This window comes from Ipomoea nil, unplaced genomic scaffold (genome assembly GCF_001879475.1).
Source record: "Ipomoea nil cultivar Tokyo-kokei standard unplaced genomic scaffold, Asagao_1.1 scaffold1361, whole genome shotgun sequence".
Classification (NCBI taxonomy): Eukaryota; Viridiplantae; Streptophyta; class Magnoliopsida; order Solanales; family Convolvulaceae; genus Ipomoea; species Ipomoea nil.
In genome coordinates, this window is record NW_017617789.1 from 974,809 (window position 1) to 1,000,957 (window position 26,149).

Consider the following 26,149-nt stretch of genomic DNA (forward strand, 5'->3'; position numbering starts at 1 on the left):
CTTCATACTTTTTTACTAATTTGGATGTCAAGTTATTATAATTATAATTATTTTAAAATAAAATATGTGCCCATCCAGGTTATTTATTTGATTTTTGTCCCTTTTTGTGTGTTAATAGATGTATACATTTTACTTTAAAAGCTGTATATTTTATTTTATTTTACAAAATTATTCTTATTGCATTTGATAATGAAAATAATAATAATAATAATAATAATAAATTAATAATAATAATAATAACAACAACAACAACAACAACAATAATAATAATAACAACAATAACAATAACAACAACAATAATAATAATAATGAAAAAGCGTCAAATAAGCCCATAAACACCAAGGACCTTGTGGTCCAATAGTACCAAGTTGCTTCCTTATGTGGGAGGTTGATGGGTTCAAGTCTCGTTGCAAGTTAATAAGGCCCTTGAAGCCCAATAACATGTATGTTGCAAATTATGCCGTGCAACCGTGTGCACCAAGCATGGTTGCAAAACGACATTGTTTTACTATGATGGAGTAACGATGCCACTAATGGCACCGTTTAACTCCACCAATCAAATATTATTATTATTATTATTATTATTATTATTATTATTATTATTATTATTTTACAAAAACTCCAATCAACCTATAATTATGAATATATAGTTATGAAGTTATGGATATATAGTTATGAAGTTATGGATGTGTATGTAGTTATGCAATTATGGATGTAGTTCTCTGTGAACAAGCACTTTTAAGAATTCTGAATATGGAGTTATGTAATTATGAATGTCTAGTTGTGAAATTATGAATATATGGATATGAAATTATGAATGTGTAGTTATTATTTCTGAATGTATTGTTGTCAAATTATGAATATATAGTTATGTAATTCTGGATATATAGTTATGAAATTATGGATATATCCTACTGTTTGAATACGAAAGGAAACCGTCTAACGCCGTTAACGACAATCCGAACGGGATTATTTTTTAAAAAATTGAAACGACGTCGTTTTGCAACCGTGTGCACCATGCATGGTGCACATGGTTACACAGCATAACGATTTCATGTATGTGACGTAATTGCAGATCAAGTAGGGTTTCGGCCAACTTCGACAACTCTCCGACGAGCCTCCGACTAATTTACAGCAAGCGATGACAAACACCAGCAACCGTTGGCTACGTTTGGAGAATGTCGCATTTTCTAGTCTCATCTTCGAAGAAGGCTACCAACTGTAGCCTTCTCCAAACGCGACCGATAACCGTTTGATTGTCGTTGGTATCGCGACCGATAACCATTTGACTGTCGTTGGTGTTTGTCATTGCTCGTCGAAAATTAGTTGGAAGCTCGTCGGTATCCTAGTTGACATGCAATTACAGGTCACCAACAGGTTATTGAGTTTCAATGCTTCAAAATAACATGTTTGTGAGTATAATTGCAACTTTCGAAAGTTTAAAGACTTAATTAACTTTTTGAGTACAGTTTATTGCCCTATTTAACATTTTCCCGAATAATAATAAACCTATTATTATTATTATTAAAATGTTAGAAAATATAGTATACTAATCACTTAAAGACTAATAATAAGTGAATGAATATTCTATTACTCCTTACTAAAGTTTAGACATAAAAGAAAAAAAAAATGAATGAGAGTAAATTTAAAAATATCTTATCATTGCATAAGAATAAATCAAAATAATATATAGCTTATTAATGCATATATAGATATATAGAATTACGATTGAGCCTGACTCTTTACAAGATAGTATTTGTTCTATATTTTCTCAAATTGTCATGTAGCTCCGTCCCTGCCCACCCACAATCCAACTTGACCTCTTAACCTATATTAGTAAGTAAACATGGTAGGCCGATATATTATTTATTTTATTATGTTATTAAATATTAAGTTTATAAGTTAGTTTATATTAGACATATAGAGTTGCATATTATTACTTTTATAAGTGTATTGAGTTAAATTAGATATTTGATTTAATTGTTTAGGGAAATTATTATCAGTGGAACCCGTCACACATGATTTTTATAGTGTGATTTATCACTCCTATATGATTTACAAACTATTATACAAAAGTGAGATTTATTCAATGCACAATCTCAAATAGTGATTACATATATCACTTGTAACCCAAAACCAATAATGCATTTTAGGTGAGTTTAAACATAAAAAAAATTGTTTAATTGAGTTGGAAGAGAGAGATAAGGCGAGAAAGAAGGAGAAAAAATTGCAAAACGGTGAATTTTTTGTAGGACCTACAAAGGGAGGAAAAAAAATACTAGTGCACATTGTGTGCACAAGCAGACCAGCAGTGCCCAATGAGTGCGTTTAACACCACTTTTTGGTTGTTTTGTTTTCAATCCCCCAACCCCATGCACATGCGGACCAACAGCACCCAACGAGCGCGTTTAACTTATTTATTTATTAATAACTTGACAAAGTTTTAATACTATTGAGGATGTTTTAAGTTGCAACGGGTCGGTGACCCACCAATTTTTTAAAAATTTTTAGTCAATTAGTTTAAAGCATTAGTACGTACTATGTGTACTATAAAATATTTTATACTGTTCATTTGTTACTTAAAAAAAATTATATTGTTCATTTGTTTTGTCAAAGTGGGGCTAAAATTTTATCTGACACCATTAAGCTTCGCATTGTCATTTGGCAAGGTGGGTCCCGTTTCTCTCATTAAAAAAGTTAAATATTACTCCATATATTAATGAGTACTACTGACTCAAGTTACAATGTAGTATTTATTTATATATATTTTCTTTACATATTAAAGGTAACAAAAGTTAATACATTCACTAAGATTTGAACCGGTAATCTTCAATTAAGGAGAATTATACATTTATACAATTCCAACTCATTCTCAAACCATAATAATTTTTAAATCTATTATTAAAAAGGAAAAAAAAAGTACAAAAGTCAAAGAGAGACAACAAAAGCTAAGTTGCATACTTTCATAGTAGTTGAAGTTGCAATTTTTTCAACTAATGTTAAAAAAAAAAAAAAAAAAAAAATCTAGCGTGGCAATTGCCATCATTTCCCTTTGAGTTCTACTACATGTACTTCCAAATTATACTCCCATACTTGTACTCCATAACATGGCAAACAAAGATGGGTTATTTTCATCATGTGGGTCTCAAGGAATATGTCTACATCAAGAATTTGTGAGAGGGAATAAAAGTTGAAAGTAAGAAATGGAAGTACATGTAGTATTTTCCTTTCCGTTTTAGGAATGAGGATGGTTTTAGTCGTGTGTGGTGTACATGTATGTAATCAGAGGGACAAGTAGAAAGCCATATAGTAAAGAAAAGTAGAGTCAATGTAATATTACTTTTATGTAAAAATAGATGACAGTAATGAAGATAGTTACGATTGGTATGTTATTATGTACTCCATATATAAGTAACAAAAAAAAATACAAGTGAAAACTTGCACAATTGGGGCAAGTAGGTAAAAATAATGGTTATCAGGACTATGTGGTCTAATGGTACTCGGGTTGGACTTCCATTTGGAAGGTTGTAAGTTCGAGTCTCAGTAGAGGTGTTATTAGCTCTTTGTGTTTTAGTAGGTCGAGAAAGTATATGAACAGATACTACAATGTAATAGGAGGTAGTAGCTTTCAAAAAAAGGTAAAAATAATGGTTGATAGAAGTTCGTTGGTAACTGAGATACAGAGTATATGTTTAGTATTCAAAATTTTTGAAAAATAATAAAAATTACTCCGTATTTTCTAATTTTTTTTTATTAAAGTTGAAAAATATTTTTAGTAATTATACAAATATACAAGTTGAATTGATGAGTAATTTACTTCTTGTTCAAAAGGTTAATACGGGAGGTGTGTTGAAAAGTAGCCACAAATTCATCTTATTTGACAATTTGAGACTATACAAAGAGCGGTGTGTTCACCCAAACATATTCATAAAGAAGCTAATACATGTATAGATTAGATGACACATCTTCATGGATCTCTTACCAACTTAATCAGTTAGATAAAATCCAGTTGTTGGCTTGTCGCTCTTTGTGTATGGAGTTAGGGCTGTTTGCTATCATTTTACATGATTTCATGTAGTGATTTTTTTATTTTTTATTTTTCAATTCCGATGTGTGTGTGTATATAAAGAAAATGGAAGACAAAATTTTATATTCAAAATTAATTCTTTTTTAAATTAAAAAAAATGAAAAGTAACATTATTTACCAATTTAACCAAAAAAATAAAACTAATACAAAAACATATATAACTTTATTTACAATTATCACCAAACTTAATGCAGAAAAAAAAACACCTTTAATTTGATATCCAATTATGTTAGATGAAAAAGCGTTCAATATCAAACCTTTGTAACATATTATCCAATTTAATACCCACATATTATGTGTATCCTATTCTAATTTTCTTGAATATAAGAAAACTGTCCCAAAAACATTTTCAATGTAAAATTATTTTCAAAACGCAAAAACATTACTTTCAAAAATAATAATACTTTACTGCTCAATAAATTTTCACTGTTCTCATTTTTTTTTTTTCCTTTCCTAAAACAATTGTGCTTTACTTGCAAACACTGTAAATATCTGTTTTCCCCCTCAGTGGTAACAACAAACAGATTGTGTCAAATGTTTCATTAGTATAAGAAGATTAAACATACAAAAGATTCAAACTTATCTTGAGAATGTTTCAGCTTATACACCAGTAAATGTCAATTGTCATGTCCAACTAATCTGTCCTGGTGGGCATCATGTGCACATATATAGTGACAGAGGGGAGTAGAGGGCGGGGGAGAAAAATGTCTAAGGCTTTGTGCAAGGGGAAAAGTATTGATAGAAATGCCCCATCTTACCATTAAACTTTTCAAAGGATAGGAAAGCATCATTTCTGCCTTTACCTTACAGCAACATCATATCATAAGTCCCATCTCTTCTTCACGCGGAACATCAGGGCTGATGATGTGATATCATCTTGCGGCACTTGAAGCATGAATTGGACTTTCATCTTCATTGGGGCTGTCTTTGCTGCACCGCCTTCGTCTCCAACCTAAACAAAGACGAGTACTCAACATGGGAAAGTTTGGTGTGTGCGGGAAAAACAATACATTTTACTATGGGTATTTCAAATGAACCTTCAGTGTAACCAGCTTGGTTGGCATGAGTGGCCGTGTACTCTCGTCCCTTAAGAGAGTTCAAACCTCCTCTCATATGGAAAAACCAATCTGGCCAGCACTTTGCCCTTTAATTAGGCTGGGCCGGTGCGAACGGGGATTAGTCTGAGTATGGTACGGGCTTAAAGGTGCTTCCTACAGTTAGGGCATGCTCAAGACACCTCGTGGTCTGACCCAAAAAAAAAAAAAACCTTTCAGTGTGCACATGTACGTGTACATGTATATGCACCATTTCTTAACACCGACTGCCCACCCAACTATAGCTGATCCTAAAGCCTTCCTTTCACACCTCTGACTTTGATCTCTTGAAATAATGTGTGCTTTGACCTTGGAGTCCAGTTAAATTCAGAGACATAATTGATGATATTTAATTAGTTGACCTATGGCGTGTTTTAGCATGTGCTTTTTTGAATGCATGCTCTGTTGTGTTCAAAACAAAAATTATTCTCAACTTACCAAAAGAATTTCCTAGCATCGCAAAGTACCTAAACCTCATGGCTCAAGGTATCGTTACTTGGCATTTGTAACCTTTCTAAGAAGGGGAGTAAAGCAAGCCACAGCAGCAAAACCATAAAAGGAGCTAAATTTGCCATGAGAACTGAGAAGTGAAATAAAGGAGTAGGACAACTTACCCACAGAGATGCCCATCCAAGTCGCACCTCTGAATCATAACCTGCTTTAAATTTGTAGTCTTTGCCAGCTGTGTGTTTGTACACAGCACTCCAGTAGTTTGAATCAAAATTATACCAGTAACTGAATCAAACAACTCAAAATTATGTTAGAACATGCTAAAGCTTAGCTCACTACAAATATCATATTCAAAGAAACGTCATTTGAATTCATAACTAAGACTGGTGTTGGGAATTTGACAGCAAAAATAGTACTCTGTAATACAAGGTCTTGTATACAAACAATGGTGATTGATAATAAAAATATTGTATGCAATTCTTAGGGCAATTTGTGCAATTGTGCCTTTTAATTTGTATTTTCCTTCACAGGGTAGAGACAATTATAGAATCCATCAATTTCAATATTTTACATAAATTCATATTTGCTTTAAATCACAATACCTGACCCAGTAAGGCAGTCACTCAGCATACACAGGATAAGGGGAGAATGTATTTATATTTATATAAATTGTAGATACTTCACATGTAGAATTCTGGAATTTGATGTCAAGCTCCAAGGTCCATCAAAATATTGGGACAATATAGCAAAGTGAAAGAACCCTTCTTAAAATGGGACGCTCACTGAATATTTAGGGTGAGAGAAAATACTACAGTTCAAATTTAGACCCAATCCCTTTTAAACTTTTACCAAAACAAGGGATTACATATGGCTTTTCTAAGCCATCATTGTAATCCTTCCATGAGTCCCTTTTTTTTTTTTTTTTTTTACCACAATAAATTTAGTTGTTTTAGAGTACTTGGGACAAAGTTAGACACAAATTGGACAATCAGTTTACTAGCAAGAAAGTATTAATAATACTGATCAGAATAAAGTTCAAATTCCCAAAAGTTATGAAAGGTATTTAAAGTAGAGATATTTCACATACGTGCCAAATATCTTCAAATGCCTAATAAAACTAATTAGGTCATGTAAATTATAACAGATGGACTGGTATTTTGAAGTAATAGGGTCCAAAATTAGTGTTTAACATTGTCAAGAATTTGAAATTTTATGAGAACAAAAGTGCATTAAGAAGGATTTTCATGTGCTATACTGCTATACTATTCAAAATGAATTCAACAGTCAAGGGAATAGATTATTATAAAGTGAACCTTAAGCCTTAGGATATACTACAAAGAAGTAAGAGAGATACTTTGGACCAGAGGGAGTAGCTTTTTAAAGCACAAGGTTGTTTCCAAAGGTTTAAACTGGAATGTTTGGAAAATCTTATTCCTTTCCCGTGTCAAAGTAAAATATAGGCTGCACCACACATCTTGTCACATGATCATGACAAATAATTCATGTAACAAGATTAGCATTTCACTTTTAGTACCCAAGTATTAATTTGGCCATTAAATGGTCCATCAACAACTGAAGAAGGACAAAAAAGACCTTCCATTAGGTTTCCATATTAAGCCTAATGGAAGGACCATTTTGTCCAATTTCTAATAGTTGAAACAGAAATTGGAAAGCTATGGTCCCCCAAGCTTGAAATTTGGACAGAAATAGTTCTGAACTAATGAAAATTGGATAAAAGTAGTCCTTTCATTAATGGGATACCATTTTCCCCAATTTTGAATAGCCGGTTTGTCCAAATTGATAGTTGAGTACTAAAAGTAGAATACCATTGTCGTCCAGAGACTAAAACTGAATTTAGCTTTAAATTCTCAATACATCATTGATGTCATAATCAATACTGGTTACACACTAAATTAAATGTAATGAGAAGGATATGTAAAACGGGATTCACCTCAACTTGTCCGAAGGACCAAATCGACGCTTGAATGCGAATGATACTGCATTTGAAGGCAAGGAAATACTAGGAATAAAAGCCACTTGCTCATCCTACAACAAATAGGAATTATTAGCATTCTTTAACATTAAAATAGCCTGTCACCTGGGCACACAAATATATTAAACAGATTTAGAGGTAAAAAGGCACATAACATTTTTGAGGAATGAAAATGTAATTTAAAAAAGAAAAAGAAAATCAGTTGTAACACTGTTGCACATGCAAGAAAAATAAAAGGAAAAAGAATAAAACAAAAAATCTTAACCATATTGAATTATGAGCACCACCTCCCTACAAGGAGTACATGCTCAAGCTGTTAGGGAAGGAACACATTTATTATCTTATTTAGCATCCTCAACAACCAGCAAAAGCAGAACTCAAAAGAAGGAAGAATGATAAGCTAAATGCAATTGATTAAACCCCACCATTTTACCTGAAACTAATAGAGCAAGAGCATACTTCTAATGGAATATCAAAAAGAAATTACCTTGAAGCAGTATCTTAAATTCAAATCTTCATCCTTGAATCGAGCACTGCAAATTCCATTCAAAATATGACCTTTGAGGATTCCATTTATGGAAAACACTTTCTTTACATCCTCTTCCTCCTCCTCTTTCTGCTCTAGTGAAATTTCACCATAGGGAAACTTAAAGGATGCTCTTGGCTGTAGAATCAAGGAGATATGCCATAAGTACAAATTTATTACTAGGGTTCAGGTAATAACAATGAATCAATCTTTTAATAAACTAAGTTTCATTAATGGACCTAGTTTTAGTGAACTAAAATATTTGAAAATTTTCGTGCTGATCAAATGAAGATAAGTCAAGGTTCAAATGAATATTACTGATCCAAGCATGCCAATGACAAGGACAAAATCTTGCGTGAGCAGAGATATCTCAGTTAAAACTCTTGTGCATAACAAATGAGAAAACAATAGTTCATCTCATTTTATCTCTCAGTAATTTGCTTCAATAGGATCAACCCAACTTAACCTTAACTAAATTTTAATATATTTTCATTCAAGGTTTATATATTCTGACTTTTGAGACAAGTAGTATTTTTTCATGTAGTTTCACAAATATGTAACTCTTAATCTCTTATTTTCAAATAGAATTTATCAATAAAAAAATTAAGTAAGAAAAACTAGACATATTGACGACCAAATAATGTATGTTTATGATTCATAAAATGGGACAGAAGTATTTGATCAAATCGGAAGTGCGTAGAGAGAAATGGTGTATAATGTGTGTCTAAGAGTAGTTGGCATGCATATGCCTAAGAACTTGTACCCACATCAAATCTCTCCAAGTCTAGTGAAATGTTGAAGACCCCAAAAAGATGTTAGAATATACTCCCATCAAGATAATGAATCTAAACACTTGAAATGAATAAACTGACAGGACATATTCCAATAATTTTCTCAATCATCAATAATGTTATATAACCATAGTAGGAACCTTAAAATGAAAATCAGTCTCACCATGCCAATGGCTGGAACACTAGATGACAATTCAAACTTGTAGGCAGGGCCAGCAAGGTCTGCAACCATTGCCACCTGTCCTTGTTGAGACTGAAATCATACAAAATAAGGGTAAGGAAATGAGTTCATAAAAAGAAAGAATGGTATTAGAAGCTGGATGCATTTAACTATTTAAGTACCACATACTATTGAAGCTATCATAAATTATAATGCAGGCACTCATACTATTGAAAATGGTAACAAATAGTTCAATAGTGTATGCATTTAACTTCATAATACCAAATGTGAATCCAAAATCAATCAAAGCAGAATGCTATTAGTAATAGTTAACTGAGATTGACCTAAGCTGATTTATAATCTATACCTAATTTGCGAGTCATAACAGTACCCTAATTGATCAAACTAGAAGTGAGGGAAACAAAAATGACGAGGCAATCAGTAAACGATAAATGAAGTGAAAAGACCTTGACATCGTGAACTGCCTCGAGTTGCAGGCCGGGAGTGATATCGAAATTAGCCTTAACAATGGCGTTCTGCTCCTCGACGTCGTAGTGTAAGGACAAGTACTTGGAAGTCAAGTCCAGTTGGGGCTCAGAAATCTCTCCCTTGCCGTTATTCTGGAACGACAACTTCACCTTGGCCAAGCTGTCCAGCAGCCTGCACGAGATTCTGTGCTGGAAAGTAGTGCTGTCACTGTCGTACTCAGACGTCACCCTTATCTTCGGCCGGTGGCTCTGCAGCCACAGAAGCGGACCGAATCCTCCTCTGCCGCCGCCGTTGGGAGGTGGAAGCTCAGATTTGACCGCAGTTGGTGGCGGTGCCGGCGCCGGTGCTTTGAGAACAAACAAGGCGGAGTTAGGGTTTTGCGGCGGCGGCGCCGGGGAATGCAATTCCGCTTCCGGCATAGCTCCTTTTGGTGGTTGTCGATTTCGGAGGAATTGAATTGAAATGAAGTTGAAATTTATATAGAAATTTTGGGCGATTAGTCTTCAGGCGGAATTTCATATGGGGATTAATTTTTTAGTACACTCCGGAGTTGACGTCAAATTTTATTTTAGTTTTTCTTGAATTTGGAAGGTAGAGCCGTAGAGGGACGTTAAAAGGGGTATAAAATAAAACAAGGGTTTCAAACCTGCGACCTTCGCGGCGTTATTAGCACGACGCTCTAACCAACTGAACTAATAAGCCTTATTAATATATTACGCGATAAACTATATATAACATAAGTTCGACCATGATTATTTATACCAAGATCTTTGGTCAAAGTACTTTAAAAAATCCATTTAAAAAAATAGTGACATGGTAAAATTGAATTAAAAAAATAATAAAATCACTCTTGGTCATTAAATTTTGTTGAGTTTTTAAATAAGGAGTGTTAGAATTAGACACATCTTACATTAGACAATGAGCGTATATTTAAAATAAATCATAAGAACACAAACTTTTACATAGACTTGACAATTATGGACATCACTCGTTAATACGATATGAATCCGACACAAAAATAACGGGTTAGTGTTTATCTTTAATGTGTTTCGGTCGTTAACGGGTTAACCCGTTAAACCCATTAAGAACTCGTTATTTTATCATTTTATGAATGTTATAAAATAAATATTTTTTTTAGTTTGTTTGATGGATTGAATGGTAGGTTTTATTTCTTTTTAATATAACTTAACTTAAAATTTTAGTTTTTTTTTTTAAATATATTAATAGGTTTAGTGGGTTTAAACAAGTTTCGTGTCATATTGTGTCGACACGACCCGAAACCGGTTAACAAAACGTATCTATTGTGTCGACCTGTTTAACCCGTTAACAAACCGTGTTCGTGTTAAAAATTTGAATCCATTAATCTTAATGTGTCGTGTCCGTGTTTAGTCTTATTATATCGACCCGTTAACGAACCCGTATACACAAATTGCCAGGTCTACTTTTACATGAACATTTGGAAGAAAAAAAAACCTTTGACTTTAAAAGATCAACCTAAATAGGTTCACAATTTAGCTTTGTTGTGATGCCAACATACATATGGTTGAGGAAGCCTTCTTGGATGCCATTAAGGGGAATTGAACTATAGGTTTTAACAATTAACAACTATACAAAAGAGTGTGATATGAGATAGATTTAGGAATCTTTCACACGAAAAGTGGAGAAAATGGTTGCGTTATGCATAGTGAAAAGCGGTTACTTTGTCTAGAGCCTGCATTTCTTTGACTTCTTTCTCCTAGATTATAAAGAGAATTGCTCATATTTAATTTCAAGATGAATTTTGAGCTAGTGAGCCAATATTCTTGGACTTGTAAATTTGGTTAGGTCTTCCAAACAATTGGGTATAGTATCATTATTCCATCACAATTGAAGTAAATTAATAATAATAATAAAGTTCATCATTAGAAATGCATATATTTTACAACTTGAGGGTTAATCATGTTAAAATTTTGCATATTTTTTCAGGAGACTCTGCAAACACATAAGTGGAGCAAATCATCCTATGCTACTATCGCAGGGTCGGGGATGGAGATCAAAATCTACTAGAGTTGGTGGTTGTGTTAGTGCAAATGCTCTGATAACAAACAAGGTGGAGTTAAGGTTCAAATCAATGATGGAGATGCAATTCCACTTATAGCATAGCTTTTTTTTAGCTTCTATTGATTTATGAAAGAATTGACAGTGATGGCGGTAGGAGATCCAATCCCACTTATATTTTGTAACAAAATTTTTTTAAAAATGGCCTAATCTTGCTTATATATAACGAATTTTTAAAAGTGGCCCATACAGGTCTCGAACCTGTGACCTTCGCATTATTAGCACGACGCTCTAACCAACTATGCTAATAAGCCTCGTCAATATATTTTTCAATAACCACAATATAACGTATAATGGTTAAATATGACCATTTATACTAAGATCTTTGATCAAATACTTAAACAAACAATTATTTATTTATTTATTGGCAAGAGAAAATGGAATTGAAAAGCAATTGGAAGTACTTATTAAATTGTTTTTGTTACGGTTTGTTAGGCTTTTGGCTAAGCGTGCTAAGATTAGGCGCATTTGATACTCATTTGTTCATATAAGGAGCATATAATAATTTAAATAAAATGATAAGAATGCAATCTTTTTTTTCATGATAACTCAAAAGACAATATCAGACTTTTTAGGCTAAGTAAAGCCGCCAAATGATATTACTATATATTATGTTGCGATGCTGCATGCAAGTGGTTGAGAGAGCCCTTCTTAGAAACTATTAATGGGGGTCGTTTCATGAAGAAGATATATGACACTCAAGAAGGGAGAAGAGGGGGGTGGGATGGAAATCAAAATCTGCTAGAGTTGGTGGTTGTGTGAGTGCAAGTGTTTTGATAAGAAACAAGGTGGAGTTAGGTTCGGCAGTGATGGCGGTAGGAGATCCAATCCCACTTATATTTTGTATCAAAATTTTTTAAAAAATGGCCTAATCTTGCTTATATATAACGAATTTTTAAAAATGGCCCATACAGGTCTCGAACCTGTGACCTTCGCGTTATTAGCACGATGCTCTAACCAACTGAGCTAATAGGCCTCGTCAATATATTTTTCAATAACCCCAATATAACGTATAACGGTTAAATATGACCATTTATACTAAGATCTTTTATCAAATATTTAAACAAACAATTATTTATTTATTTATTGGCAAGAGAAAATGGAATTGAAAAGCAATTGGAAGTACTTATTAAATTGTTTTTGTTACGGTTTGTTAGGCTTTTGGCTAAGCGTGCTAAGATTAGGCGCATTTGATACTCATTTGTTCATATAAGGAGCATATAATAATTTAAATAAAATGATAAGAATGCAATCTTTTTTTTCATGATAACTCAAAAGACAAAAATATCAGACTTTTTAGGCTAAGTAAATCCGCCAAATGATATTACTATATATTATGTTGCGATGCTGCATGCAAGTGGTTGAGAGAGCCCTTCATAGAGACTATTAATGGGGGTCGTTTCAAGAAGAATATATATGACACTCAAGAAGGGAGAAGAGGGGGGTTGGGTGGAAATCAAAATCTGCGAGAGTTGGTGGTTGTGTGAGTGCAAGTGTTTTGATAAGAAACAAGGTGGAGTAAGGTTCGGCAGTGATGGCGGTAGGAGATCCAATCCCACTTATATTTTGTAACAAAATTTTTTAAAAAATGGCCTAATCTTGCTTATATATAATGAATTTTTAAAAATGGCCCATACAGGTCTCGAACCTGTGACCTTCGCGTTATTAGCACGACGCTCTAACCAACTGAGCTAATAGGCCTCGTTAATATATGTTTCAATAACACCAATATAACGTATAATGGTTAAATATGACCATTTATACTAAGATCTTTGATCAAATACTTAAACAAACAATTATTTATTTATTTATTGGCAAGAGAAAATGGAATTGAAAAGCAATTGGAAGTACTTATTAAATTGTTTTTGTTACGGTTTGTTAGGCTTTTGGCTAAGCGTGCTAAGATTAGGCGCATTTGATACTCATTTGTGCATATAAGGAGCATATAATAATTTAAATAAAATGATACGAATGCATTCTTTTTTTTCATGATAACTCAAAAGACAAAAATATCAGACTTTTTAGGCTAAGTAAAGCCGCCAAATGATATTACTATATATTATGCTGCGATGCTGCATGCAAGTGGTTGAGAGAGCCCTTCAAAGAGACTATTAATGGGGGTTGTTTCAAGAAGAAGATATATGACACTCAAGAAGGGAGAAGAGGGGGTGGGGTGGAAATCAAAACCTGATAGAGTTGGTGGTTGTGTGAGTGCAAGTGTTTTGATAAGAAACAAGGTGGAGTTAGGTTCGGCAGTGATGGCGGTATGAGATCCAATCCCACTTATATTTTGTAACAAAATTTTTTAAAAAATGGCCTAATCTTGCTTATATATAACGAATTTTAAAAAATGGCCCATACAAGTCTCAAACCTGTGACCTTCGCGTTATTAGCACGACGCTCTAACCAACTCAGCTAATAGGCCTCGTTAATATATTTTTCAATAACCCCAATATAACGTATAATGGTTAAATATGACCATTTATACTAAGATCTTTGATCAAATACTTAAACAAACAATTATTTATTTATTTATTGGCAAGAGAAAATGGAATTGAAAAGCAATTGGAAGTACTTATTAAATTGTTTTTGTTACGGTTTGTTAGGCTTTTGGCTAAGCGTGCTAAGATTAGGCGCATTTGATACTCATTTGTTCATATAAGGAGCATATAATAATTTAAATAAAATGATAAGAATGCAATCTTTTTTTTCATGATAACTCAAAAGACAAAAATATCAGACTTTTTAGGCTAAGTAAAGCCGCCAAATGATATTACGATATATTATGTTGCGATGCTGCGTGCAAGTGGTTGAGAGAGCCCTTCTTAGAGACTATTAATGGGGGTCGTTTCATGAATAAGATATATGACACTCAAGAAGGGAGAAGAGGGGGGTGGGATGGAAATCAAAATCTGCTAGAGTTGGTGGTTGTGTGAGTGCAAGTGTTTTGATAAGAAACAAGGTGGAGTTAGGTTCGGCAGTGATGGCGGTAGGAGATCCAATCCCACTTATATTTTGTATCAAAATTTTTTAAAAAATGGCCTAATCTTGCTTATATATAACGAATTTTTAAAAATGGCCCAAACAGGTCTCGAACCTGTGACCTTCGCATTATTAGCACGACGCTCTAACCAACTGAGCTAATAGGCCTCGTCAATATATTTTTCAATAACCCCAATATAACGTATAATGGTTAAATATGACCATTTATACTAAGATCTTTGATCAAATACTTAAACAAACAATTATTTATTTATTTATTGGCAAGAGAAAATGGAATTGAAAAGCAATTGGAAGTACTTATTAAATTGTTTTTGTTACGGTTTGTTAGGCTTTTGGCTAAGCGTGCTAAGATTAGGCGCATTTGATACTCATTTGTGCATATAAGGAGCATATAATAATTTAAATAAAATGATACGAATGCATTCTTTTTTTTCATGATAACTCAAAAGACAAAAATATCAGACTTTTTAGGCTAAGTAAAGCCGCCAAATGATATTACTATATATTATGCTGCGATGCTGCATGCAAGTGGTTGAGAGAGCCCTTCAAAGAGACTATTAATGGGGGTTGTTTCAAGAAGAAGATATATGACACTCAAGAAGGGAGAAGAGGGGGTGGGGTGGAAATCAAAACCTGATAGAGTTGGTGGTTGTGTGAGTGCAAGTGTTTTGATAAGAAACAAGGTGGAGTTAGGTTCGGCAGTGATGGCGGTATGAGATCCAATCCCACTTATATTTTGTAACAAAATTTTTTAAAAAATGGCCTAATCTTGCTTATATATAACGAATTTTAAAAAATGGCCCATACAAGTCTCAAATCTGTGACCTTCGCGTTATTAGCACGACGCTCTAACCAACTCAGCTAATAGGCCTCGTTAATATATTTTTCAATAACCCCAATATAACGTATAATGGTTAAATATGACCATTTATACTAAGATCTTTGATCAAATACTTAAACAAACAATTATTTATTTATTTATTGGCAAGAGAAAATGGAATTGAAAAGCAATTGGAAGTACTTATTAAATTGTTTTTGTTACGGTTTGTTAGGCTTTTGGCTAAGCGTGCTAAGATTAGGCGCATTTGATACTCATTTGTTCATATAAGGAGCATATAATAATTTAAATAAAATGATAAGAATGCAATCTTTTTTTTCATGATAACTCAAAAGACAAAAATATCAGACTTTTTAGGCTAAGTAAAGCCGCCAAATGATATTACGATATATTATGTTGCGATGCTGCGTGCAAGTGGTTGAGAGAGCCCTTCTTAGAGACTATTAATGGGGGTCGTTTCATGAATAAGATATATGACACTCAAGAAGGGAGAAGAGGGGGGTGGGATGGAAATCAAAATCTGCTAGAGTTGGTGGTTGTGTGAGTGCAAGTGTTTTGATAAGAAACAAGGTGGAGTTAGGTTCGGCAGTGATGGCGGTAGGAGATCCAATCCCACTTATATTTTGTATCAAAATTTTTTAAAAAATGGCCTAATCTTGCTTATATATAACGAATTTTTAAAAATGGCCCATACAGGTCTCGAACCTGTGACCTTCGCGTTATTAGCACGATGCTCTAACCAACTGAGCTAATAGGCCTCGTCAATATATTTTTCAATAACCCCAATATAACGTATAACGGTTAAATATGACCATTTATACTAAGATCTTTTATCAAATATTTAAACAAACAATTATTTATTTATTTATTGGCAAGAGAAAATGGAATTGAAAAGCAATTGGAAGTACTTATTAAATTGTTTTTGTTACGGTTTGTTAGGCTTTTGGCTAAGCGTGCTAAGATTAGGCGCATTTGATACTCATTTGTTCATATAAGGAGCATATAATAATTTAAATAAAATGATAAGAATGCAATCTTTTTTTTCATGATAACTCAAAAGACAAAAATATCAGACTTTTTAGGCTAAGTAAATCCGCCAAATGATATTACTATATATTATGTTGCGATGCTGCATGCAAGTGGTTGAGAGAGCCCTTCATAGAGACTATTAATGGGGGTCGTTTCAAGAAGAATATATATGACACTCAAGAAGGGAGAAGAGGGGGGTTGGGTGGAAATCAAAATCTGCGAGAGTTGGTGGTTGTGTGAGTGCAAGTGTTTTGATAAGAAACAAGGTGGAGTAAGGTTCGGCAGTGATGGCGGTAGGAGATCCAATCCCACTTATATTTTGTAACAAAATTTTTTAAAAAATGGCCTAATCTTGCTTATATATAATGAATTTTTAAAAATGGCCCATACAGGTCTCGAACCTGTGACCTTCGCGTTATTAGCACGACGCTCTAACCAACTGAGCTAATAGGCCTCGTTAATATATGTTTCAATAACACCAATATAACGTATAATGGTTAAATATGACCATTTATACTAAGATCTTTGATCAAATACTTAAACAAACAATTATTTATTTATTTATTGGCAAGAGAAAATGGAACTGAAAAGCAATTGGAAGTACTTATTAAATTGTTTTTGTTACGGTTTGTTAGGCTTTTGGCTAAGCGTGCTAAGATTAGGCGCATTTGATACTCATTTGTGCATATAAGGAGCATATAATAATTTAAATAAAATGATACGAATGCATTCTTTTTTTTCATGATAACTCAAAAGACAAAAATATCAGACTTTTTAGGCTAAGTAAAGCCGCCAAATGATATTACTATATATTATGCTGCGATGCTGCATGCAAGTGGTTGAGAGAGCCCTTCAAAGAGACTATTAATGGGGGTTGTTTCAAGAAGAAGATATATGACACTCAAGAAGGGAGAAGAGGGGGTGGGGTGGAAATCAAAACCTGATAGAGTTGGTGGTTGTGTGAGTGCAAGTGTTTTGATAAGAAACAAGGTGGAGTTAGGTTCGGCAGTGATGGCGGTATGAGATCCAATCCCACTTATATTTTGTAACAAAATTTTTTAAAAAATGGCCTAATCTTGCTTATATATAACGAATTTTTAAAAATGGCCCATACAAGTCTCAAACCTGTGACCTTCGCGTTATTAGCACGACGCTCTAACCAACTCAGCTAATAGGCCTCGTTAATATATTTTTCAATAACCCCAATATAACGTATAATGGTTAAATATGACCATTTATACTAAGATCTTTGATCAAATACTTAAACAAACAATTATTTATTTATTTATTGGCAAGAGAAAATGGAATTGAAAAGCAATTGGAAGTACTTATTAAATTGTTTTTGTTACGGTTTGTTAGGCTTTTGGCTAAGCGTGCTAAGATTAGGCGCATTTGATACTCATTTGTTCATATAAGGAGCATATAATAATTTAAATAAAATGATAAGAATGCAATCTTTTTTTTCATGATAACTCAAAAGACAAAAGTATCAGACTTTTTAGGCTAAGTAAAGCCGCCAAATGATATTACTATATATTATGTTGCGATGCTGCATACAAGTGGTTGAGAGAGCCCTTCTTAGAGACTATTAATGGGGGTCGTTTCATGAAGAAGATATATGACACTCAAGAAGGGAGAAGAGGGGGTGGGATGGAAATCAAAATCTACTAGAGTTGGTGGTTGTGTGAGTGCAAGTGTTTTGATAAGAAACAAGGTGGAGTTAGGTTCGGCAGTGATGGCGGTAGGAGATCCAATCCCACTTATATTTTGTATCAAAATTTTTTAAAAAATGGCCTAATCTTGCTTATATATAACGAATTTTTAAAAGTGGCGCATACAGGTCTCGAACCTGTAACCTTCGCGTTATTAGCACGACGCTCTAACCAACTGAGCTAATAAGCCTTGTCAATATATTTTTCAATAACCCCAATATAACGTATAATGGTTAAATATGACCATTTATACTAAGATCTTTGATCAAATACTTAAACAAACAATTATTTATTTATTTATTGGCAAGAGAAAATGGAATTGAAAAGCAATTGGAAGTACTTATTAAATTGTTTTTGTTACGGTTTGTTAGGCTTTTGGCTAAGCGTGCTAAGATTAGGCGCATTTGATACTCATTTGTTCATATAAGGAGCATATAATAATTTAAATAAAATGATAAGAATGCAATCTTTTTTTTCATGATAACTCAAAAGACAAAAGTATCAGACTTTTTAGGCTAAGTAAAGCCGCCAAATGATATTACTATATATTATGTTGCGATGCTGCATGCAAGTGGTTGAGAGAGCCCTTCTTAGAGACTATTAATGGGGGTCGTTTCATGAAGAAGATATATGACACTCAAGAAGGGAGAAGAGGGGGGTGGGATGGAAATCAAAATCTACTAGAGTTGGTGGTTGTGTGAGTGCAAGTGTTTTGATAAGAAACAAGGTGGAGTTAGGTTCGGCAGTGATGGCGGTAGGAGATCCAATCCCACTTATATTTTGTATCAAAATTTTTTAAAAAATGGCCTAATCTTGCTTATATATAACGAATTTTTAAAAATGGCCCATACAAGTCTCGAACCTGTGACCTTCGCGTTATTAGCACGACGCTCTAACCAACTGAGCTAATAGGCCTCGTCAATATATTTTTCAATAACCCCAATATAACGTATAATGGTTAAATATGACCATTTATACTAAGATCTTTGATCAAATACTTAAACAAACAATTATTTATTTATTTATTGGCAAGAGAAAATGGAATTGAAAAGCAATTGGAAGTACTTATTAAATTGTTTTTGTTACGGTTTGTTAGGCTTTTGGCTAAGCGTGCTAAGATTAGGCGCATTTGATACTCATTTGTTCATATAAGGAGCATATAATAATTTAAATAAAATGATAAGAATGCAATCTTTTTTTTCATGATAACTCAAAAGACAAAAATATCAGACTTTTTAGGCTAAGTAAAGCCGCCAAATGATATTACGATATATTATGTTGCGATGCTGCGTGCAAGTGGTTGAGAGAGCCCTTCTTAGAGACTATTAATGGGGGTCGTTTCATGAAGAAGATATATGACACTCAAGAAGGGAGAAGAGGGGGGTGGGATGGAAATCAAAATCTGCTAGAGTTGGTGGTTGTGTGAGTGCAAGTGTTTTGATAAGAAACAAGGTGGAGTTAGGTTCGGCAGTGATGGCGGTAGGAGATCCAATCCCACTTATATTTTGTATCAAAATTTTTTAAAAAATGGCCTAATCTTGCTTATATATAACGAATTTTTAAAAATGGCCCATACAGGTCTCGAACTTGTGACCTTCGCGTTATTAGCACGACGCTCTAACCAACTGAGCTAATAGGCCTCGTCAATATATTTTTCAATAACCCCAATATAACGTATAATGGTTAAATATGACCATTTATACTAAGATCTTTGATCAAATACTTAAACAAACAATTATTTATTTATTTATTGGCAAGAGAAAATGGAATTGAAAAGCAATTGGAAGTACTTATTAAATTGTTTTTGTTACGGTTTGTTAGGCTTTTGGCTAAGCGTGCTAAGATTAGGCGCATTTGATACTCATTTGTTCATATAAGGAGCATATAATAATTTAAATAAAATGATAAGAATGCAATCTTTTTTTTCATGATAACTCAAAAGACAAAAATATCAGACTTTTTAGGCTAAGTAAAGCCGCCAAATGATATTACGATATATTATGTTGCGATGCTGCGTGCAAGTGGTTGAGAGAGCCCTTCTTAGAGACTATTAATGGGGGTCGTTTCATGAATAAGATATATGACACTCAAGAAGGGAGAAGAGGGGGGTGGGGTGGAAATCAAAACCTGCTAGAGTTGGTGGTTGTGTGAGTGCAAGTGTTTTGATAAGAAACAAGGTGGAGTTAGGTTCGGCAGTGATGGCGGTACGAGATCCAATCCCACTTATATTTTGTAACAAAATTTTTTAAAAAATGGCCTAATCTTGCTTATATATAACGAATTTTTAAAAATAGCCCATACAGGTCTCGAACCTGTGACCTTCGCATTATTAGCACGACGCTCTAACCAACTAAGCCAATAGGCCTCGTCAATATATTTTTCAATAACCCCAATATAACGTATAATGGTTAAATATGACCATTTATACTAAGATCTTTGATCAAATACTTAAACAAACAATTATTTATTTATTTATTGGCAAGAGAAAATGGAATTGAAAAGCAATTGGAAGTACTTATTAAATAGTTTTTGTTACGGTTTGTTAGGCTTTTGGCTAAGCGTGCTAAGATTAGGCGCATTTGATACTCATTTGTTCATATAAGGAGCATATAATAATTTAAATAAAATGATAAGAATGCAATCTTTTTTTTCATGATAACTCAAAAGACAAAAATATCAAACTTTTTAGGCTAAGTAAAGCCACCAAATGATATTACTATATATTATGTTGCGATGCTGCATGCAAGTGGTTGAGAGAGCCCTTCTTAGAGACTATTAATGGGGGTCGTTTCATGAAGAAGATATAAGACACTCAAGAAGGGAGAAGAGGGGGGTGGGGTGGAAATCAAAATCTGCTAGAGTTGGTGGTTGTGTGAGTGCAAGTGTTTTGATAAGAAACAAGGTGGAGTTAGGTTCGGCAGTGATGGCGGTAGGAGATCCAATCCCACTTATATTTTATAACAAAATTTTATAAAAAATGGCCTAATCTTGCTTATATATAACGAATTTTTAAAAATGGCCCAAACAGGTCTCGAACCTGTGACCTTCGCATTATTAGCACGACGCTCTAACCAACTGAGCTAATAGGCCTCGTCAATATATTTTTCAATAACCCCAATATAACGTATAATGGTTAAATATGACCATTTATACTAAGATCTTTGATCAAATACTTAAACAAACAATTATTTATTTATTTATTGGCAAGAGAAAATGGAATTGAAAAGCAATTGGAAGTACTTATTAAATTGTTTTTGTTACGGTTTGTTAGGCTTTTGGCTAAGCGTGCTAAGATTAGGCGCATTTGATACTCATTTGTTCATATAAGGAGCATATAATAATTTAAATAAAATGATAAGAATGCAATCTTTTTTTTCATGATAACTCAAAAGACAAAAATATCAGACTTTTTAGGCTAAGTAAAGCCGCCAAATGATATTACGATATATTATGTTGCGATGCTGCGTGCAAGTGGTTGAGAGAGCCCTTCTTAGAGACTATTAATGGGGGTCGTTTCATGAATAAGATATATGACACTCAAGAAGGGAGAAGAGGGGGGTGGGGTGGAAATCAAAACCTGCTAGAGTTGGTGGTTGTGTGAGTGCAAGTGTTTTGATAAGAAACAAGGTGGAGTTAGGTTCGGCAGTGATGGCGGTACGAGATCCAATCCCACTTATATTTTGTAACAAAATTTTTTAAAAAATGGCCTAATCTTGCTTATATATAACGAATTTTTAAAAATAGCCCATACAGGTCTCGAACCTGTGACCTTCGCATTATTAGCACGACGCTCTAACCAACTAAGCAATAGGCCTCGTCAATATATTTTTCAATAACCCCAATATAACGTATAATGGTTAAATATGACCATTTATACTAAGATCTTTGATCAAATACTTAAACAAACAATTATTTATTTATTTATTGGCAAGAGAAAATGGAATTGAAAAGCAATTGGAAGTACTTATTAAATAGTTTTTGTTACGGTTTGTTAGGCTTTTGGCTAAGCGTGCTAAGATTAGGCGCATTTGATACTCATTTGTTCATATAAGGAGCATATAATAATTTAAATAAAATGATAAGAATGCAATCTTTTTTTTCATGATAACTCAAAAGACAAAAATATCAAACTTTTTAGGCTAAGTAAAGCCGCCAAATGATATTACTATATATTATGTTGCGATGCTGCATGCAAGTGGTTGAGAGAGCCCTTCTTAGAGACTATTAATGGGGGTCGTTTCATGAAGAAGATATAAGACACTCAAGAAGGGAGAAGAGGGGGGTGGGGTGGAAATCAAAATCTGCTAGAGTTGGTGGTTGTGTGAGTGCAAGTGTTTTGATAAGAAACAAGGTGGAGTTAGGTTCGGCAGTGATGGCGGTAGGAGATCCAATCCCACTTATATTTTATAACAAAATTTTATAAAAAATGGCCTAATCTTGCTTATATATAACGAATTTTTAAAAATGGCCCATACAGGTCTCGAACCTGTGACCTTCGCATTATTAGCACGACGCTCTAACCAACTGAGCTAATAGGCCTCGTCAATATATTTTTCAATAACCCCAATATAACGTATAATGGTTAAATATGACCATTTATACTAAGATCTTTGATCAAATACTTAAACAAACAATTATTTACTTATTTATTGGCAAGAGAAAATGGAATTGAAAAGCAATTGGAAGTACTTATTAAATTGTTTTTGTTACGGTTTGTTAGGCTTTTGGCTAAGCGTGCTAAGATTAGGCGCATTTGATACTCATTTGTTCATATAAGGAGCATATAATAATTTAAATAAAATGATAAGAATGCAATCTTTTTTTTCATGATAACTCAAAAGACAAAAATATCAAACTTTTTAGGCTAAGTAAAGCCGCCAAATGATATTACTATATATTATGTTGCGATGCTGCATGCAAGTGGTTGAGAGAGCCCTTCTTAGAGACTATTAATGGGGGTCGTTTCATGAAGAAGATATATAGACACTCAAGAAGGGAGAAGGAGGGGGGGTGGGGTGGAAATCAAAATCTGCTAGAGTTGGTGGTTGTGTGAGTGCAAGTGTTTTGATAAGAAACAAGGTGGAGTTAGGTTCGGCAGTGATGGCGGTAGGAGATCCAATCCCACTTATATTTTATAACAAAATTTTTTAAAAAATGGCCTAATCTTGCTTATATATAACGAATTTTAAAAATGGCCCATACAGGTCTCGAACCTGTGACCTTCGCGTTATTAGCACGACGCTCTAACCAACTGAGCTAATAAGCCTCGTCAATATATTTTTCAATAACCCCAATATAACGTATAATGGTTAAATATGACCATTTATACTAAGATCTTTGATCAAATACTTAAACAAACAATTATTTATTTATTTATTGGCAAGAGAAAATGGAATTGAAAAGCAATTGGAAGTACTTATTAAATTGTTTTTGTTACGGTTTGTTAGGCTTTTGGCTAAGCGTGCTAAGATTAGGCGCATTTGATACTCATTTGTTCATATAAGGAGCATATAATAATTTAAATAAAATGATAAGAATGCAATCTTTTTTTTCATGATAACTCAAAAGACAAAAATATCAGACTTTTTAGGCTAAGTAAAGCCGCCAAATGATATTACTATATATTATGTTGCGATGCTGCATGCAAGTGGTTGAGAGAGCCCTTCTTAGAGACTATTAATGGGGGTCGTTTCATGAAGAAGATATATGACACTCAAGAAGGGAGAAGAGGGGGTGGGGTGGAAATCAAAATCTGACTAGAGTTGGTGGTTGTGTGAGTGCAAGTGTTTTGATAAGAAACAAGGTGGAGTTAGGTTCGGCAGTGATGGCGGTAGGAGATCCAATCCCACTTATATTTTGTAACAAAATTTTTTAAAAAATGGCCTAATCTTGCTTATATATAACGAATTTTTAAAAATGGCCCATACAGGTCTCGAACCTGTGACCTTCGCGTTATTAGCACGACGCTCTAACCAACTGAGCTAATAGGCCTCGTCAATATATTTTTCAATAACCCCAATATAACGTATAATGGTTAAATATGACCATTTATACTAAGATCTTTGATCAAATACTTAAACAAACAATTATTTATTTATTTATTGGCAAGAGAAAATGGAATTGAAAAGCAATTGGAAGTACTTATTAAATTGTTTTTGTTACGGTTTGTTAGGCTTTTGGCTAAGCGTGCTAAGATTAGGCGCATTTGATACTCATTTGTTCATATAAGGAGCATATAATAATTTAAATAAAATGATAAGAATGCAATCTTTTTTTTCATGATAACTCAAAAGACAAAATATCAGACTTTTTAGGCTAAGTAAAGCCGCCAAATGATATTACTATATATTATGTTGCGATGCTGCATGCAAGTGGTTGAGAGAGCCCTTCTTAGAGACTATTAATGGGGGTCGTTTCATGAAGAAGATATATGACACTCAAGAAGGGAGAAGAGGGGGGTGGGGTGGAAATCAAAATCTGCTAGAGTTGGTGGTTGTGTGAGTGCAAGTGTTTTGATAAGAAACAAGGTGGAGTTAGGTTCGGCAGTGATGGCGGTAGGAGATCCAATCCCACTTATATTTTGTATACAAAATTTTTTAAAAAATGGCCTAATCTTGCTTATATATAACGAATTTTTAAAAATGGCCCATACAGGTCTCGAACCTGTGACCTTCGCGTTATTAGCACGACGCTCTAACCAACTGAGCTAATAGGCCTCGTCAATATATTTTTCAATAACCCCAATATAACGTATAATGGTTAAATATGACCATTTATACTAAGATCTTTGATCAAATACTTAAACAAACAATTATTTATTTATTTATTGGCAAGAGAAAATGGAATTGAAAAGCAATTGGAAGTACTTATTAAATTGTTTTTGTTACGGTTTGTTAGGCTTTTGGCTAAGCGTGCTAAGATTAGGCGCATTTGATACTCATTTGTTCATATAAGGAGCATATAATAATTTAAATAAAATGATAAGAATGCAATCTTTTTTTTTCATGATAACTCAAAAGACAAAAATATCAGACTTTTTAGGCTAAGTAAAGCCGCCAAATGATATTACTATATATTATGTTGCGATGCTGCATGCAAGTGGTTGAGAGAGCCCTTCTTAGAGACTATTAATGGGGGTCGTTTCATGAAGAAGATATATGACACTCAAGAAGGGAGAAGAGGGGGGTGGGGTGGAAATCAAAATCTGCTAGAGTTGGTGGTTGTGTGAGTGCAAGTGTTTTGATAAGAAACAAGGTGGAGTTAGGTTCGGCAGTGATGGCGGTACGAGATCCAATCCCACTTATATTTTGTAACAAAATTTTTTAAAAAATGGCCTAATCTTGCTTATATATAACGAATTTTTAAAAATAGGCCCATACAGGTCTCGAACCTGTGACCTTCGCGTTATTAGCACGACGCTCTAACCAACTGAGCTAATAGGCCTCGTCAATATATTTTTCAATAACCCCAATATAACGTATAATGGTTAAATATGACCATTTATACTAAGATCTTTGATCAAATACTTAAACAAACAATTATTTATTTATTTATTGGCAAGAGAAAATGGAATTGAAAAGCAATTGGAAGTACTTATTAAATTGTTTTTGTTACGGTTTGTTAGGCTTTTGGCTAAGCGTGCTAAGATTAGGCGCATTTGATACTCATTTGTTCATATAAGGAGCATATAATAATTTAAATAAAATGATAAGAATGCAATCTTTTTTTTCATGATAACTCAAAAGACAAAAATATCAAACTTTTTAGGCTAAGTAAAGCCGCCAAATGATATTACTATATATTATGTTGCGATGCTGCATGCAAGTGGTTGAGAGAGCCCTTCTTAGAGACTATTAATGGGGGTCGTTTCATGAAGAAGA

At 33.6% G+C, this 26,149-nt stretch overlaps 1 protein-coding gene and 19 non-coding genes across 20 annotated transcripts; all 20 read right to left on the minus strand.

The window, feature by feature from the left end:
• Positions 1 to 4,611: 4,611 nt before the first annotated feature.
• On the minus strand, positions 4,612 to 10,123 carry LOC109185913 (outer envelope pore protein 37, chloroplastic). Its single transcript, XM_019335893.1, has 6 exons — positions 9,569 to 10,123; positions 9,105 to 9,194; positions 8,112 to 8,288; positions 7,583 to 7,677; positions 5,796 to 5,916; positions 4,612 to 5,039 (listed from the first exon to the last, which is right to left on the minus strand). The coding sequence occupies exons 1-6, from the start codon at positions 10,007 to 10,009 to the stop codon at positions 4,908 to 4,910; spliced, it is 1,056 nt and encodes a 351-aa protein (XP_019191438.1). The 5' UTR covers positions 10,010 to 10,123; the 3' UTR covers positions 4,612 to 4,907.
• A 1,744-nt stretch (positions 10,124 to 11,867) lies between these two features.
• TRNAI-AAU lies at positions 11,868 to 11,941 on the minus strand. The gene has a single exon. It is a non-coding gene; the product is annotated as a tRNA-Ile (tRNA).
• Positions 11,942 to 12,589: 648 nt separating this feature from the next.
• TRNAI-AAU lies at positions 12,590 to 12,663 on the minus strand. The gene has a single exon. It is a non-coding gene; the product is annotated as a tRNA-Ile (tRNA).
• A 651-nt stretch (positions 12,664 to 13,314) lies between these two features.
• TRNAI-AAU lies at positions 13,315 to 13,388 on the minus strand. Its single transcript has one exon. It is a non-coding gene; the product is annotated as a tRNA-Ile (tRNA).
• Positions 13,389 to 14,038: 650 nt separating this feature from the next.
• On the minus strand, positions 14,039 to 14,112 carry TRNAI-AAU. The gene has a single exon. It is a non-coding gene; the product is annotated as a tRNA-Ile (tRNA).
• Positions 14,113 to 14,763: 651 nt separating this feature from the next.
• On the minus strand, positions 14,764 to 14,837 carry TRNAI-AAU. The gene has a single exon. It is a non-coding gene; the product is annotated as a tRNA-Ile (tRNA).
• A 1,375-nt stretch (positions 14,838 to 16,212) lies between these two features.
• On the minus strand, positions 16,213 to 16,286 carry TRNAI-AAU. Its single transcript has one exon. It is a non-coding gene; the product is annotated as a tRNA-Ile (tRNA).
• Positions 16,287 to 16,937: 651 nt separating this feature from the next.
• On the minus strand, positions 16,938 to 17,011 carry TRNAI-AAU. The gene has a single exon. It is a non-coding gene; the product is annotated as a tRNA-Ile (tRNA).
• A 650-nt stretch (positions 17,012 to 17,661) lies between these two features.
• Positions 17,662 to 17,735, minus strand: TRNAI-AAU. The gene has a single exon. It is a non-coding gene; the product is annotated as a tRNA-Ile (tRNA).
• A 650-nt stretch (positions 17,736 to 18,385) lies between these two features.
• On the minus strand, positions 18,386 to 18,459 carry TRNAI-AAU. Its single transcript has one exon. It is a non-coding gene; the product is annotated as a tRNA-Ile (tRNA).
• Positions 18,460 to 19,110: 651 nt separating this feature from the next.
• On the minus strand, positions 19,111 to 19,184 carry TRNAI-AAU. The gene has a single exon. It is a non-coding gene; the product is annotated as a tRNA-Ile (tRNA).
• Positions 19,185 to 19,835: 651 nt separating this feature from the next.
• TRNAI-AAU lies at positions 19,836 to 19,909 on the minus strand. Its single transcript has one exon. It is a non-coding gene; the product is annotated as a tRNA-Ile (tRNA).
• Positions 19,910 to 20,560: 651 nt separating this feature from the next.
• Positions 20,561 to 20,634, minus strand: TRNAI-AAU. The gene has a single exon. It is a non-coding gene; the product is annotated as a tRNA-Ile (tRNA).
• A 651-nt stretch (positions 20,635 to 21,285) lies between these two features.
• TRNAI-AAU lies at positions 21,286 to 21,359 on the minus strand. Its single transcript has one exon. It is a non-coding gene; the product is annotated as a tRNA-Ile (tRNA).
• Positions 21,360 to 22,010: 651 nt separating this feature from the next.
• TRNAI-AAU lies at positions 22,011 to 22,083 on the minus strand. Its single transcript has one exon. It is a non-coding gene; the product is annotated as a tRNA-Ile (tRNA).
• Positions 22,084 to 22,734: 651 nt separating this feature from the next.
• TRNAI-AAU lies at positions 22,735 to 22,808 on the minus strand. Its single transcript has one exon. It is a non-coding gene; the product is annotated as a tRNA-Ile (tRNA).
• Positions 22,809 to 23,461: 653 nt separating this feature from the next.
• Positions 23,462 to 23,535, minus strand: TRNAI-AAU. The gene has a single exon. It is a non-coding gene; the product is annotated as a tRNA-Ile (tRNA).
• Positions 23,536 to 24,186: 651 nt separating this feature from the next.
• On the minus strand, positions 24,187 to 24,260 carry TRNAI-AAU. Its single transcript has one exon. It is a non-coding gene; the product is annotated as a tRNA-Ile (tRNA).
• Positions 24,261 to 24,911: 651 nt separating this feature from the next.
• On the minus strand, positions 24,912 to 24,985 carry TRNAI-AAU. Its single transcript has one exon. It is a non-coding gene; the product is annotated as a tRNA-Ile (tRNA).
• Positions 24,986 to 25,638: 653 nt separating this feature from the next.
• Positions 25,639 to 25,712, minus strand: TRNAI-AAU. Its single transcript has one exon. It is a non-coding gene; the product is annotated as a tRNA-Ile (tRNA).
• Between the last annotated feature and the right edge of the window lie 437 nt (positions 25,713 to 26,149).

Bases quoted from the DNA above. Each gene is read 5' to 3' on its own strand.
- LOC109185913 (XM_019335893.1), bottom strand. From the start codon at position 10,009: ATGCCGGAAGCGGAATTGCATTCCCCGGCGCCGCCGCCGCAAAACCCT. The intron at 8,289-9,104 runs GTGAGACTGATT...TTGATTCTACAG, and splicing joins GTGTTCCAGCCATTGGCATG to CCAAGAGCATCCTTTAAGTT. The intron at 5,917-7,582 runs GTGAATCCCGTT...TGTTTGATTCAG, and splicing joins GGTCCTTCGGACAAGTTGAG to TTACTGGTATAATTTTGATT.